At 41.0% G+C, this 13,478-nt stretch overlaps 1 protein-coding gene across 2 annotated transcripts; it reads left to right on the top strand.

The window, feature by feature from the left end:
- Positions 1-344: 344 nt before the first annotated feature.
- On the top strand, positions 345-11,664 carry sgce (sarcoglycan, epsilon). 2 transcript variants are annotated; one of them, XM_083899676.1, is made up of 12 exons: positions 345-402; positions 4,713-4,835; positions 4,915-5,072; positions 6,431-6,503; positions 6,791-6,989; positions 8,212-8,374; positions 8,459-8,673; positions 9,059-9,085; positions 9,497-9,685; positions 10,020-10,063; positions 11,233-11,270; positions 11,360-11,664. In XM_083899676.1, exons 1-12 carry the CDS (start codon positions 357-359, stop codon positions 11,408-11,410), a joined length of 1,326 nt encoding a protein of 441 aa, XP_083755802.1. In that variant the 5' UTR covers positions 345-356; the 3' UTR covers positions 11,411-11,664. The 2 variants fall into 2 exon arrangements, with proteins under 2 accessions (XP_083755802.1, XP_083755803.1); XM_083899677.1 differs by lacking the exon at positions 11,233-11,270.
- Positions 11,665-13,478: the final 1,814 nt, after the last annotated feature.

The following is a 13,478-nucleotide window of genomic DNA, read 5'->3' as shown; positions in this document are numbered from 1 at the left end:
GTGTATAGGTATGTGAATATCTGCATTTATTTAAATAGTGCTACTCAAGGGCACTTTAATGAAATTAAGAAAAAGCTACACATGAGCTGCATGACCAAAATAGAAAACACTAATTGTTGACTAAAAGTGTGATTTTCATTGCCTCTACTTTTACGAGACAACCATCTTTTTCCATCCAGATGTTCAGCCAATGAACAGCCACTGTTTCCAGAGAAGGAAAGAGGCGGAGGAAGGAATGTTGCTGCTGCTGCTGCTGCAGGAGGAGCAGGATGCTTATTACTATGTCTGTCAAACGCAGGGGAAACTGATGATATAAAGAAAATAACTGCTATTTTCATGTACGATTCACGAGGACGATGAGCACCATGTCCGCTGCAACAGTTGCGGTATGGCTGGCTTCGGGTACGTATCGATGAATGGTTGAACTTTCCACATTAGCTGGTTTTCTTGTTTAACACATTTGATGCGGTCTCAATGCTAGGTAGCTAGCTAGTTAGCCCGCTGCTGTTACACTGCCTTGCTCATTTTTTCCGAGCGGCTGAGGAGGAGGAGACATGGAAACATGGCTGATACATGACAGCAGCATCGTTATATACGAGTGGAACAGCTTAGCATTCAAGCTAAAAATGTCTTTTTATAGCAGCTTTACGTCTTTAATGCGAGGGGTGCAATGCTAACGTTATAAGCCAGCTCTTATTCATTCAGGTTCCGATGGGGGGGAAACAGCAGACCTTTGTTAATAAATCACATAAAATGCGTTTTAATGTTGCGGCCGAACAGTTAATATATTCCTTAAATTTGTATTTATTATTATTATTTTAGGTAAATGTATTCATTTGTCTACATAGTATGTGTTATAGGCAGATACAGAGACAAACCACATTGCATTCTGTATGACATAACACACTTTTATACTTTAACCCTGAATTAGATTATATAAAATGTAGTTAATGTGTTATGCTGGATTTTATTGAACAATTCTAGATTCCTTTGCTCTTTCTACAACCTGTACACATATGCACGTGTGTCATGTGTATACATGCATGTTTATAGCTTATAGATTTTTTTTTTCCAGGTTTCATAATATGTTTTGTGAAAAGACATTTAATTCATTGTAAAACAAAGGGAAACATTTGGAGTCCTTGTTGTTTATAGGTTATTATTATGCTATTATTTAACTGTTCAGGCCCACTTGAGATCAAATGTTGCTGTACAGTATGTACAGTTAATGTGTATTTGTAACACACATGTAAAACAAATGATATGCTAATGCGATACTTGGTGTCTAAATCCCACCCCTGGTGTATAAATACCTTATTCATGAATGGACCAGGTGTCTTGTCAATGCCTTAATAAGTAGGTCAGTTAAACACTGTAATTTATGACTTTTTGGTTTGTTTGTTTTTGCCAAAATATGGTCTCCCGTTAACCAGCTTTGTTTGCAGTGATTTCAAAAGAAATACAACACATCACCTTTTAATCTTCTGTTCCCATCCATGGAACACCAAGGCTATGAAATCACAGCCTGCGGAAATAGAGCAAATGAAGGTCATGTGTTAGTTTCAGTATAATTTATTCCACTGATTCAATCAGCCTGTAGAAGAAATTGTGTGATTAACGTTTGCTATCATCTCTCAGAGCCCAAGAAGTCACTGTATATGTCTGGTTTTAGCTGACCGCCTGTGTCCAGAACCCAAAGACATTCAGTTACATGAATGCTGCGTCACATACTGTATGCTAATGAACTGGAACCGGCAAATGTTAGTGTTATTTCTGTTTAAAATGTAACTAAAGCAGTAAATCAGTTATCAGGATCAGTTGCTGATTAATTATTTAAGTCTACATGCTTTTTCTTTTATCTTAAGTCATATTTTTTAGATGCAAAAAATAAGTTGGCTATGTCATTATAATTCAGAAACATGAGTTACATACTTGTTCCACTCATGCTATTAATTCATTGATCCAATAGTTTACTTTGCACACGCCTATGATGCGGAACACGGTGCTTTACTTGAGAGAAATATCCACATGGAGCGATCCATGGACTTGAAGCAGAGATCGGCCTTGTACAAAGATGGTGAGTGGGTGTGTGTGTGTAGTGGTGCACCTCATTTGCTGACCCCTCTTTCCTGTCATAACACAGTGACATGCTCAACTGGTTCCCCATTAATCCCGGGCATTATTGTCTCACAGACGTGGCCCACTTACATTAGCTGTAATAGCAGTTTGCTGAATTTAAATCTGGTCTAAACCTTGCGCTTGCTCGACTTAGAGATGCATTAAATCATTAACAAAAGTCTGTGTCCTCTTGTTAACACAGGATACTGTTGCAGCACAGATTCTTTGGATAAACAACACCGTCAGTAAAAGTATCAGTCATATTCTTACCTTCATAGACTTCTGGGAGATTGAAGTGGCTGTTTTTGTCCACTTCTGCTGCTCGTCTCTACTTTCACTTCCAGGTCTGTGCTCAGAACAGCGAGGCTCAAGCTGGCCGGATGCCAGAGTCTCGGCCTAAACAGTAGCAGTCCTTCTTGTCTGTGCTTCCCCACCAAACACCAAAGAAGCACATGCATTCCTCCTGACCTTGACAACATGAATATACAGTATATGAGACAACTCTTGCAAATGATTCCATGTCAGCTGGCTGCAGGCCTCGGTTACCTCGAGCCACTATAGGGACAAGAGTGCTTTATTCTCTCCATGTTGCCATTGGCAGTTTTCACTAAACATCACACCCAAGACTTTAGCCAAGGTCAGCTTATGTAGGCATAAAATCTGGTTAGCCATTTCAACCCCACTCTAAGGACTGTTAGTCACGGTGGTACTTTTTGGGCATGTTTGTCAGTTTAAAAAAAAAAAGGTGCAAATTATCATGTTTATTTAACAGATAATTCTGATGTTAAAATGTCTTTCGGAGCATACTTACTTTAAAAGTGTGAGTTTACATCTCTGTGTCTGCATTTGTAACGGTAGCTGCAGTGGGAAGTTTAGCATTAACCTTTAATTGGTGATGTATTATGGCCCAGTAAGAGCACTGCGCAGTGCATCATCTCGAGAAGGCCTGGCACAAACTGAGCTCGCCTCAAATAAGCAGATCTGGTGCTATTAGCGAGAGCGTCGGTGCAGCTTAGTCACTGATTGTTATCTACGCGCTCTAAATGGATTCAAAGGTGAGGGTTTGCACCACTGGGAGCAGCAAGTGTGTCAGGCCACATTGTTTGCTGTGGAGTTGAAAAGCTTTAATATTGAAAGGCCAAAACGCATTTCAAATCCCACAGGTCATTTCTTATTCTGCCGCTCATTAGGTGAGACCAGGCCATCTGTGTGTGCACCGCCTATTTCGTCTGAAGTTGTGTCAGATGTTTACACCACATCGAGTTGGTATCTGAGTAGAAGAGCCAAAACTTGACCTTGTCCTGGACTGTGCAACTGTGTGAAGAATTGATGAGGCCCAAATGGTCGGGTAATAGAATCAGAAATGCGCATGCATTCGGAGTCATCACTGAGGGCGCCAGCCGTGTGCTGAATTATTCTTAATGTTATGTGTGGCAGCAACGGTCGTCACATGGTTTAGCCGTGCTCATTTTCAATTTTTCCTAAAGGTTTCTTAGTAGGTTTCTATTGATTGTATCTAACCGTTATCAAGCCCCCGGGGACACAGGACATATGGTCATTTTAGCTTCTGATAATCTGGACTTTTGCTGTGTGACCTAATCTTAACCCTTTTCTTTGGCACTGTGGTCGTTATCTAGACTGACTTCCTCTTTCATTGACTTGGATTAAAATGTAAATCCTTTACTTTCTCTCGAGTAGAGACTCTGCTTCTTTTCGAGCAGATGCAGAGATCCACTCTTAACTGTGTGACTGGTTGATGAGAAGATGAAGCGAGAGATAAAAAAAAAAAGTCGAAAGGGGAGGGAAGTCACATGCAGATTCACAACATACTGAAGCTCCTCATTTTGTGTCTGCAGACGAGAACAGTTCCAATTGTTTTTCTCCGCATCGCTCACCCCTCCCTCCCTTTTCTTTGTGCACTCTCCCATGGTTATTAAAAATTTAGTGCCCACCCACTGTGTGTGTGTATATGTGAGAGAGAAAGAGAGAGAGACATGGGGGGTGAGAAGAGAAAAATGTTAAGCTCCTGAAAGAAGACAAGTGAGCAAAAGAGAGAGAGAGCGGGCGAAATGGTGACAATTCCCTTCACAAAGCTTCAGTGTGTATGTGTGTTTGAAAGTGAGGGGGCAAAAACAAGAGAGTACAATAGAAAACCAGGCTGGCAAAGGGCATGAAAACAACTCAGGACAGTCTGAATGATGCTCATTACTGCACCGGTTTCTCACAGTACCACAGCTTCTGAAATGTATTCATTACACAGCGCCACGTTTGCATAATGATAGCATTTATGTCAGCTCATATTTGACTTTTTGCCGTCATGCTTGGCCGTGTCCAAACTCCACCGGTGTGTGACACTGTGTTCCAGAGGAAATGAGGAAACTATAACTGAGTGCAAAACGTGAAGTAATTTAGTCATTTTCACGAGTTACCTAAACTTTTCTGTTTCCCTCTTTAATAACGTCTCTGCTCTTTTTTTTTCTTTTTTTGAATTAGCTGTGCTTGTAGGTCCTTAACGATGAATAACACACAGAGCAACAATATGAAACATTCGCCTCTCAATCCAGAGCTCATTTTTGTCAAAATCTGTTTTTCAGTGGTCACTATCTTGTCACGGGCTCATGCGGACCGAAACGTCTACCCATCTGCAGGAGTCCTGTTTGTCCATGTTCTGGAGAGAGAATACTTCAAAGGAGAATTTCCTCCCTACCCCAAATCAGGTACGAGAGTGTGTGTGTGTGTTAGAGACGTGTGTGAACTGGGAAACTTTAGAAACACAGTTTACACATTTACCTACAGGTGATTCCACCAGTGACCCCATCACTTTCAACACCAACCTGATGGGTTACCCAGACAGACCAGGCTGGTTGCGTTACATCCAGAGGACACTGCACAGCGACGGCGTGCTCTACGGCTCCCCAACTGGAGAGCATACTGGCAAGCCCACTATCATAGAGGTGGGTGTCTGGGTGCTTTTGGTGCTGAAAATGTTGAAGAAAATGAAAAGTGTTAAAAAGTATACATATTATACCCCATTTCTACAAGTCAACCTAGTTCCCTGGTGTCCTAATGAACATGTCTGTGACATGCTTTGGTCAAAATACCTTAAGGATGAAGTACCACAGCAGTTCAATCACCCTGCCAAAACAGCCCTGTTCAGAACGCTCGCTTTTGAGTGCCTCTTTTAATGCAAATGAGACACAGGAAACTATGTTAGCGTCACTGAGGCTCCGGCAGCTAACAGCAGTTAGCATTTGGAAAAGCCATCATTTGCTGACCCTAGCCGGCACATTGCCGTCATATATAAAATATCTCCACTGGACCGGTAAATCTTCTGAAGCTGGAAGTTTGTGTAGAACTCTGTGCTGCACTGTGCAGCCAACAATAGAACACTTCACGGACATCCACTCTTCCGGATTCTATTGCCCTCGCCTGCACTCTTGTGTTTTTTTAGGGACAAAGCAGAGCTCCGCTGGACAATTCCAGGAATGTCTCATTGTGACGTAGCAATGAGTGCGGAAGTCAACATCACATGTTTTATCTCCTGTACTTAGACTGAAACAGACCACAAAAACATAACTAAGTCATCTTTTTTCACACATTGCCTACTCATAGGGCCTCCAGAGTCGCAAATAGTATTAGTATTATTATTAGTAGTAGTAGTAGTATTATTATATAAGTAGTAAAATGATTAAAAGTTGATTTTGCATAATATGTTGGCTTTAAAGGTACAATGTGAAATAAGGACTGCTTTCTCGAGCATGTAAGGAAACTACGGTGGCCTTCACATAGCAGAAAGGATGTACCCTCTTCACTTTTCCACTCTCTCTGCTGTTTCCTTCCTTATTCCTTGCATAACAAGCTTCTGCTTCAAAAAGCAAAAACAGAGGCTGTGCTAAGGCTGCTGCAGAACTATGGCATCGCAATATGGCCCTCGATTAAAGTACATGTAAAACACTATTTGTGCCAATAACTTGCCAAAAATCGTACACACTGGACCATTAGGTAAAGTAGAGTTATTAAAAAAATGGAAGCTGGTGGGTATTTTTTACTCGTAACTGAGGCATACATAAGGGTAATACAGTGTTACCTTCTAAGTATATACATGCTTCCTATGTGCCCTATAAGCTACCATTGAAATTTATTTCCTCAAAAGGCTTAACGTTTCCAGCAGCGCACACGTGCCTCTATACGTCGTCTCGGCTGAGCACAGAGCCCCGGCGTAGTGTATCTAGCTCAGCCTCGGTCAAAAAAAAACCGCTGCCATTTAAGCTGCACTGATCGGGGCTTAAACTTTCACCCTTGTGTATCGCAGATTACCGCCTACAACAGACGCACTTTCGAGACGGCACGGCACAACTTGGTCATAAACATCATGGCCACAGAAGGTAAGCGGCGCCAGCATGAGAGCTTAGAGCGAACTAAGAGAGATCAGACCGTACAACTTCACTGATTAAATCCAAGGGACACATTTGTAAAGTAATGAACTTCACTATATAAATAAAAAATGTAGTCTCTGATTACTGCTGTGGACTGGATGAATCCAATATGTTATTAATAATGTAGCATGTGGCATGTAGCACTTATCTGTACATTTGTCAATGTCATATACATCATCAGGGAGTGTACTCTGTCTCTCACTGTTCATCCAACTCTCCCTTCTTCATCTGCGCAGAGTTCCCTCTGCCCTACCAGGCTGAATTTTACATCAGAAACATGAACGTGGAGGAGATGCTGGCCAGTGAGGTGCTGGGGGATTTCCTCGGGGCGGTGAAGAATGTGTGGCAGCCTGAGCGCCTCAACGCCATCAACATCACCTCGGCGCTGGACCGCGGTGGACGTGTGCCCCTGCCCATCAATAACCTCAAAGAAGGGTGAGGGAGATTTTTGGAAGCTGGAGTAGTTGCAGCCATGTCCTCAACCCAATTAGCCACCCTCAAAAAAAACACAAAATAAATCAATTAATTGTTAGGATTTACGCAGTAAGTATTAGATTTGAATCTCTCAAAGATTCTCTTTGTCAGTGTGACCTTTTTACTGGTCTCAGTCAATTAACTTAGACACATTTCCAGCGCACCTGCTGACATTTTATTAATTGAGACCTTTGGGATCCTCCATTGCTGTGAATTAGATGGGCTGTAGTACGACTAAGACAGATAATCGGACAACTTGTTGAGTCGGGGTAAACATGCAGTGGAGAAAATTGATTTATTGGCCGTAGGTGGCGCTGTATCTCTCTATAAGCTAGTGCGTATTGAATCAGTTTCCTGTTGACCTTTATGTCACAGAAAAACAAACCGCAAACGGTAAGATGGACGGTGAGATGGAACGTGCTGTGGTTCTGTATGTTTCGTACTGCCTGTACACAGAATACCAAGTCCGACTCCAGCCTGACTGAGTGTATGCATGCAAGAGTAATCGGACTATGAATCACATGATCCATGTCTGTTAGTCTGTTAGACTAAGACTAGCTCGGTTTTAGTCGGACGACCGTGTTTCCAAGACATTAAGAAAACCAATTTTTTGTCTTAGTCTGGCTCAGAATAGATTGGTTTTAGTCAGACTAACGTGTTTCCATGACATTAAGAAAACCACATTTTTCTCTTAGTCCGACTAAGACTCGCTCACTTTTAGTCAGACTAACGTGTTTACATGACATTAAAAAAACGACATTGTTGTCTTAGTCCGACGAAGACTAGCTCGGTTTTAGTTGAACTAACGTGTTAACGACATTAAGAAAACCACATTTTTGTCTTAGTCCGACTAAGTCTAGCTCGGTCTTAGTCGGACTACCGTGTTTACATGACATTAAGAAAACCACATTGTTGCCTTAGTATGACCAAGTCTAGCTCGGTTTTAGTCGGACTAAGGTGTTTACATGACATTAAGAAAACCACATTTTTGTCTTAGTCCAAATAAAATTGGACAGTGTCAGTTGTTTTAGTTAAGAGGGGAATGACCCACATGAACTGCCATACAGTAAGTTATGAATCGAAGATTCATGCGGCCACAGCGCTGAGGCTCAGTTCTGTTTCCTCTCTTTTCCTATTATCATTCTCTAACACTAAAAATGTCTCCATCTTTTCTTCTCCCAAGAGTGTATGTGATGGTTGGCGCCGACGTTCCCTTCTCATCGTGCCTGCGGGAGGTGGAGGGCCCGCACAACCAGCTGCGCTGCAGTCAGGAGATGGAGCCTGTCATCAGCTGTGACAAGAAGTTCAGAGCTCAGTTTCAAATCGACTGGTGTAAGATCTCTCTGGTGAGAAATGGATTCCTTCTCTACACAGATTCCCCTGGATTGAATGCTGCTTGTTGCATCTCTCACTCATACTCATTCCTTTAGGTTGACATCAACAAAATAGTCCCAGTATACATCACCCGCCCTGACCCGGGAATGGGAATCCTGCCTGAATTTGGGGAATACAACCCTCCGTCTGAGTCTCTGAAGAACCGGAACTTCTTTACCGACTTCCTGGTCACACTGGCTGTTCCGGCTGCCGTGGCACTCGTCCTCTTCTTCATCCTCGGCTACACTATGTGCTGCCGACGGGAAGGGGTGTAAGTGTGCTTGGCTTTACGTTTTTTCTACCGCACCAGACACACCAAACAAACGTTAGCTGAGAGGAGTGAATGTGTTGTCAGAGTAAAAAATGAGGCAGGGCAGCAACAATCTGGACTGGAATTGCAGCTCGTCATCACCCATCCAGTTGTCCGTCTACATATATTAAGTTACTCATTCATTTCTGTCACAGGGTTTTGTTAATGTCATGAACATATGGGAGTCTCTATTATTTACAGGCTGGGAGAGACGTGCCTCATCCCCCCCCCTCCATTCACTTAGTGTTCCACACTGTCTTTACCCATCAGTCCATTCACTTGTATGTAGCTGTCTCTTTATCTGTTAATATTAGTATTTAATTCATCCATTTTGTTTTGTTTCTAGGGAAAAAAGAAACATGCAAACATCAGAGTAAGTGTGTTACCTCTCCTGTGTTCTTCTTTATTTTGGGTCTGTCTCTGCCCTCTCTCTCTCTCTCTCTCTCCTTTTGGTTTTGCATTTTTGTCATCTTATCATTCTTGTCACTGGCAGCTTCGCTGTAGCCATTCATATACTCGTCTTTGTGTTGACATCTTCATTCATCTAATGGGCTGCCCAAAAATCTGATGAACAAAAGACGGGAGGTTGCTTTTTCAAATGCTGTAAATCTTAAAAGACGAACACACGGTATCTTGAGTCAGACGCAGTGATGCATGGACTGAGTCAGAAACTCACTGCTGCCATAAAATATTGCACATGGGACATGAGACATAACAACATCACCACACATGACAACACGACAGGCTCACGCCAACGTCACCGCCTCCCTCTCCCTCTCACCAGCATCCAGCTGGTTCACCACAGCTCCATCCAGAAGTCGACCAAGGAGCTGCGGAGCATGTCCAAGAACCGCGAGATCTCCTGGCCCCTCTCCACCCTGCCCGTCTTCAACCCAGTCAGCGGCGAGGTGGTGCCGCCCATCCACCCCGACAACTACGAGACCACCAGCATGCCCCTCATGCAGACACAGACGTGAGTGAAAGGGATTACACGCTTGGTGATAACGTTCACACGCGTTTATGGAATGCACAGAAAACATGTGCATTCATTAGCAGGCACACATATGGATGGCTTATAGGCATTATGGGGGAAAAAAATGCCTTAATCTTATTCCTAGCATGCTTAACATGTTTACAGGCAAAGCTACAGCAAGCAAGTCCAGCCTTTGGAAAAATGTAACTTCAGCTTAAACTGTCTCATGTTTTTTACTAACAGACTTTGTACTGGGGATAAAAAACTTTTTAAGTACAATGTTTTCACATGATCTTGTTTGTGTCATTTCACCATAATATCATTGCGATTACAGGAACCTGCAAAATCAGATTACAATACCACAGCAGCGGCCATCGGGTAAGTTCTACATCCAGCTTTTGTTGTCTAATCTCAAGATCTGCTTTAGTGTGTCTGCATGTGTGATATGGAATGGCTTAGTTCAGGGGTCTGCGACCTGTGGCTATGGAAAACACTACGTTTATGGACTCTTAATGAGATATTTTGTCCACTAAAATAGGCGCCACATCCTTTGCCTACGTCAAATGTGATACTGAAAACCTCCCAAAAGAGTCTTGTCCATCTTTGGATCCACATAATTATGGTATTCTCCACCATGAACTACATAAAATCCCCCCGTAGTTCTTAAATTTCATAAATGCAACAAACTATAGTACTTTGCTATACACTACCGTTCAAAAGTTTGGGGTCACTAGGAAAAGCTTTTTTTTTTTACCAATGAATATAACATTAAATAAATGAATCAGAAATACAGTCTATACATTGTTAATGTGGTAGACGACTATTCTAGATGCAAACGTCTGGTTTTTAATGGAATGTGTACATTTCCAGTGTTCTAATGGTGTTTTTGCGTTAGAAGGCTATTGATGACTTTTTATTTGGAATAAAAATCATTATTTCTAATCTTGTCAATGTCATTACTATATTTTCTATTCATTTTGCAACTCTTTTGACAAATAAAAGTGTGACTTTTAATGGAAAACACAAAGAAATTGCATAGGTGAGCCCAAACTTTTGAACGGTAGTACATCTATACACTTTGTTAGGGTGGAAAGAAGAGACAAAAAAAAGGTTCTTTTAATATGAAATGTTGCAGACCCCTGGTCTAGTTGCTATAACAAAGATACTGCTTGGTTGAGCTATATAAATAAGTGGATGCCTGCATGATAATCCAACATAAAAAGTAAATGAAAAAGCAACTCATTGTGTTAATTTGTTTCGTTATTGTACATAAATGGAGAAATATTTATTCCCATTACACTGGGCTCTCCTGAATGCCTTTACTCAACAATACAACAACACAAACCCCTATTAATATTAAAATCTGTCCATAAAACACATCCAGAAACATTGGACAGATTATTGAGAGTGTATGTTGCAGCCACTTCAACAAAGACTTACATTGGTGGTGGTGGTGTCGTCGATGTGTGAGCGCCCTCTGGTGTGCATGGTAGCGGGCTGCATGAGGAACTAACTCGCTGCTCTCTTCCGTTTACTGCTAACAAAAGGAGATAATTATGTCATGTCAACATTTCGGAGGCTGGAGGTAGGTACTCAGGTCTGTTTTATCAGATCATGTAGAAGTTCTCATTCAAGTTCTCAATGACAAGGTTTTGCCTCCTTTTTTTCCCCTAGGTAAATGGTATTCCTGAGGAAAGAAAGGTGGCTGAAGCCCTGAATTTGTGACCAGAAAACACCGTTGTCAAAGCCAATTTTTGTTTTTAACTGTAGATATTTTTTTTTTCTAACATTTGTGCCAACCTGCATGCCTCAAAAGTGTCTTTACAAAGTGTTTCCCCCCCCTCCATATGCACTTACACCTTGATGAGTGAGCTTAGCCCCATTGTAAAGTCAAATATTTTGGAATATATATATGTAAATGTTATAACAACAGTGTTTGTATTTCTACTTGCTTTGCACAGTGAGAGGGGGAAAAAGGAGGTCTTACATAGAAAGGCATTAATCGTCATGTAATATGTTATATATGTAACATGATGACAATAAAAAAAGATATTTCAAAACTGGTTTTACTGCGAGTAAAAACCGTGTTGTGTGAATGACATGGAAACCAGAACGGCACACGATATGAAGGTCCAATTCACAACAGAATAAAGGCATTTATAAATAATGTGTCTATTTCACTTTTTTTTTTCTTGAAGACATCAAAAAACGTTCTTTTACATGTAACATTAAAAAAAAACAAAAAAAACGGCTCTGCGTGGGGGGTATAAATAGTTGTTGCTTTTACACGACCAGCGATCTATTAAGGCCTGATACAATTACCAAATATATAGCTGTTGATCGTTAACAGATGATAAATTTACACTCGAGAGGAAACCGCAGCATGAAAACGCCGTTCTCCATCTACACACACACACAAAGACAAATGTACTGGTGACAAGAGCAACTGTGAAAGCTGTAGTTTGTATAAAAGAGTTCATTCCTTTTTTTTTTCTACGTAAATGTGTAGAAAATAAACGACACTGTGATTAATTAGGCAACACAATACATATGCTTTTCATTTCTTCCAGAGAACTTAAAAATTGCAGTACAGGCAACAACATGTTAAGTGTGTGGGAGCAATTTTGAAATAGAGAGGTGATTCATCGTACTTCTAATGCAAATTATAACAGGATATTACCGTTTCCAAAGTAATATCCAAGTGATAGGAGTTCCGTTGTTATTTCTAAGGTATTACTTGGCAATTATTATAGAAATAAATGGACTAGTTTCCTTCAAAACTGCATTGATATATTATAACCACATTTAACACACCGTTACTGCACTGTAATGTAAAGTTTTACCAAGGATCTAGACCACGGGTCTGCAACCTCCGCATGTGGCTCTCCAGCCCCTCTGCAGTAGCTCCTAGTAGTTTTAAAAATACAGATTTTTTTTTAGAGATAAAGGCGACATCCAATGTCTTTGTCAAACACAACATGAAAAAAGCCTTCACGAATGTGTGTTTGAAGTATGTGAAGCCATTCTCGACATTTAAACTCAGTCACGTATACATGAAGAAGAACACATTTGGAGTCCCGGGCCATCTTTGGAGATGCACAGGCAGGTTTTCTCAAGCATGAACGACATACAATCCAAATATTGCTTAATTTATTTCCATGTAAGTTTTTCTTTTTTTGTAGTTCTGAAATTTCATCAATGCAATATCTGTATAATAGATTATTATACATGTTATTATCTTCATTTTGGTGGGTCAAATTTGATTCGGGTGGAGAGGGGACATAGGTTGCAGACTCCTGATCGAGACAAAGCATTCCATTTCTTGTTTTAAAAAGTTACAGGGAAGTACCTGCACTGGTCTGGGACCATGTCGAGCAAAACTGTGAAAAGACGACTGCGGCGGGGGCTTACATTAAAAGTGCTAATCTCTCTTAAAACAAAAAGTGAGGATAAATAAGCTAAATATACATTATATATATATTTTTTTTTCCTTAAGCAACGGCAATGTGTCAGTCAGTGCATTACAAATGTTTTTTTTTTCTTTCTTAATGTTGATGTGGCCCTGATGCAAAAGTGCGGCAGAAGATCACAAACTCGGCCTAATGCTAAAGATGTGACTAAGTACACGTGGAGTGTGCTGCTGCTGCTGCTGTGTATTTAAGCCACTGAGAGAAGCTGTATGTGGGTTAAACCGTTGGCCCTATCCAACAACATATGCAACCCAGTATTCTCCAGCAGAGCTATGAGGCATGTTTTAATGACTGAAATGATAACAGACTGAAAAAAAAAAAAA

Source organism: Microchirus variegatus, assembly GCF_963457635.1.
Source record: "Microchirus variegatus genome assembly, chromosome: 13".
NCBI lineage: Eukaryota > Metazoa > Chordata > Actinopteri > Pleuronectiformes > Soleidae > Microchirus > Microchirus variegatus.
This window is presented reverse-complemented; position numbering and strand designations above follow the sequence as displayed.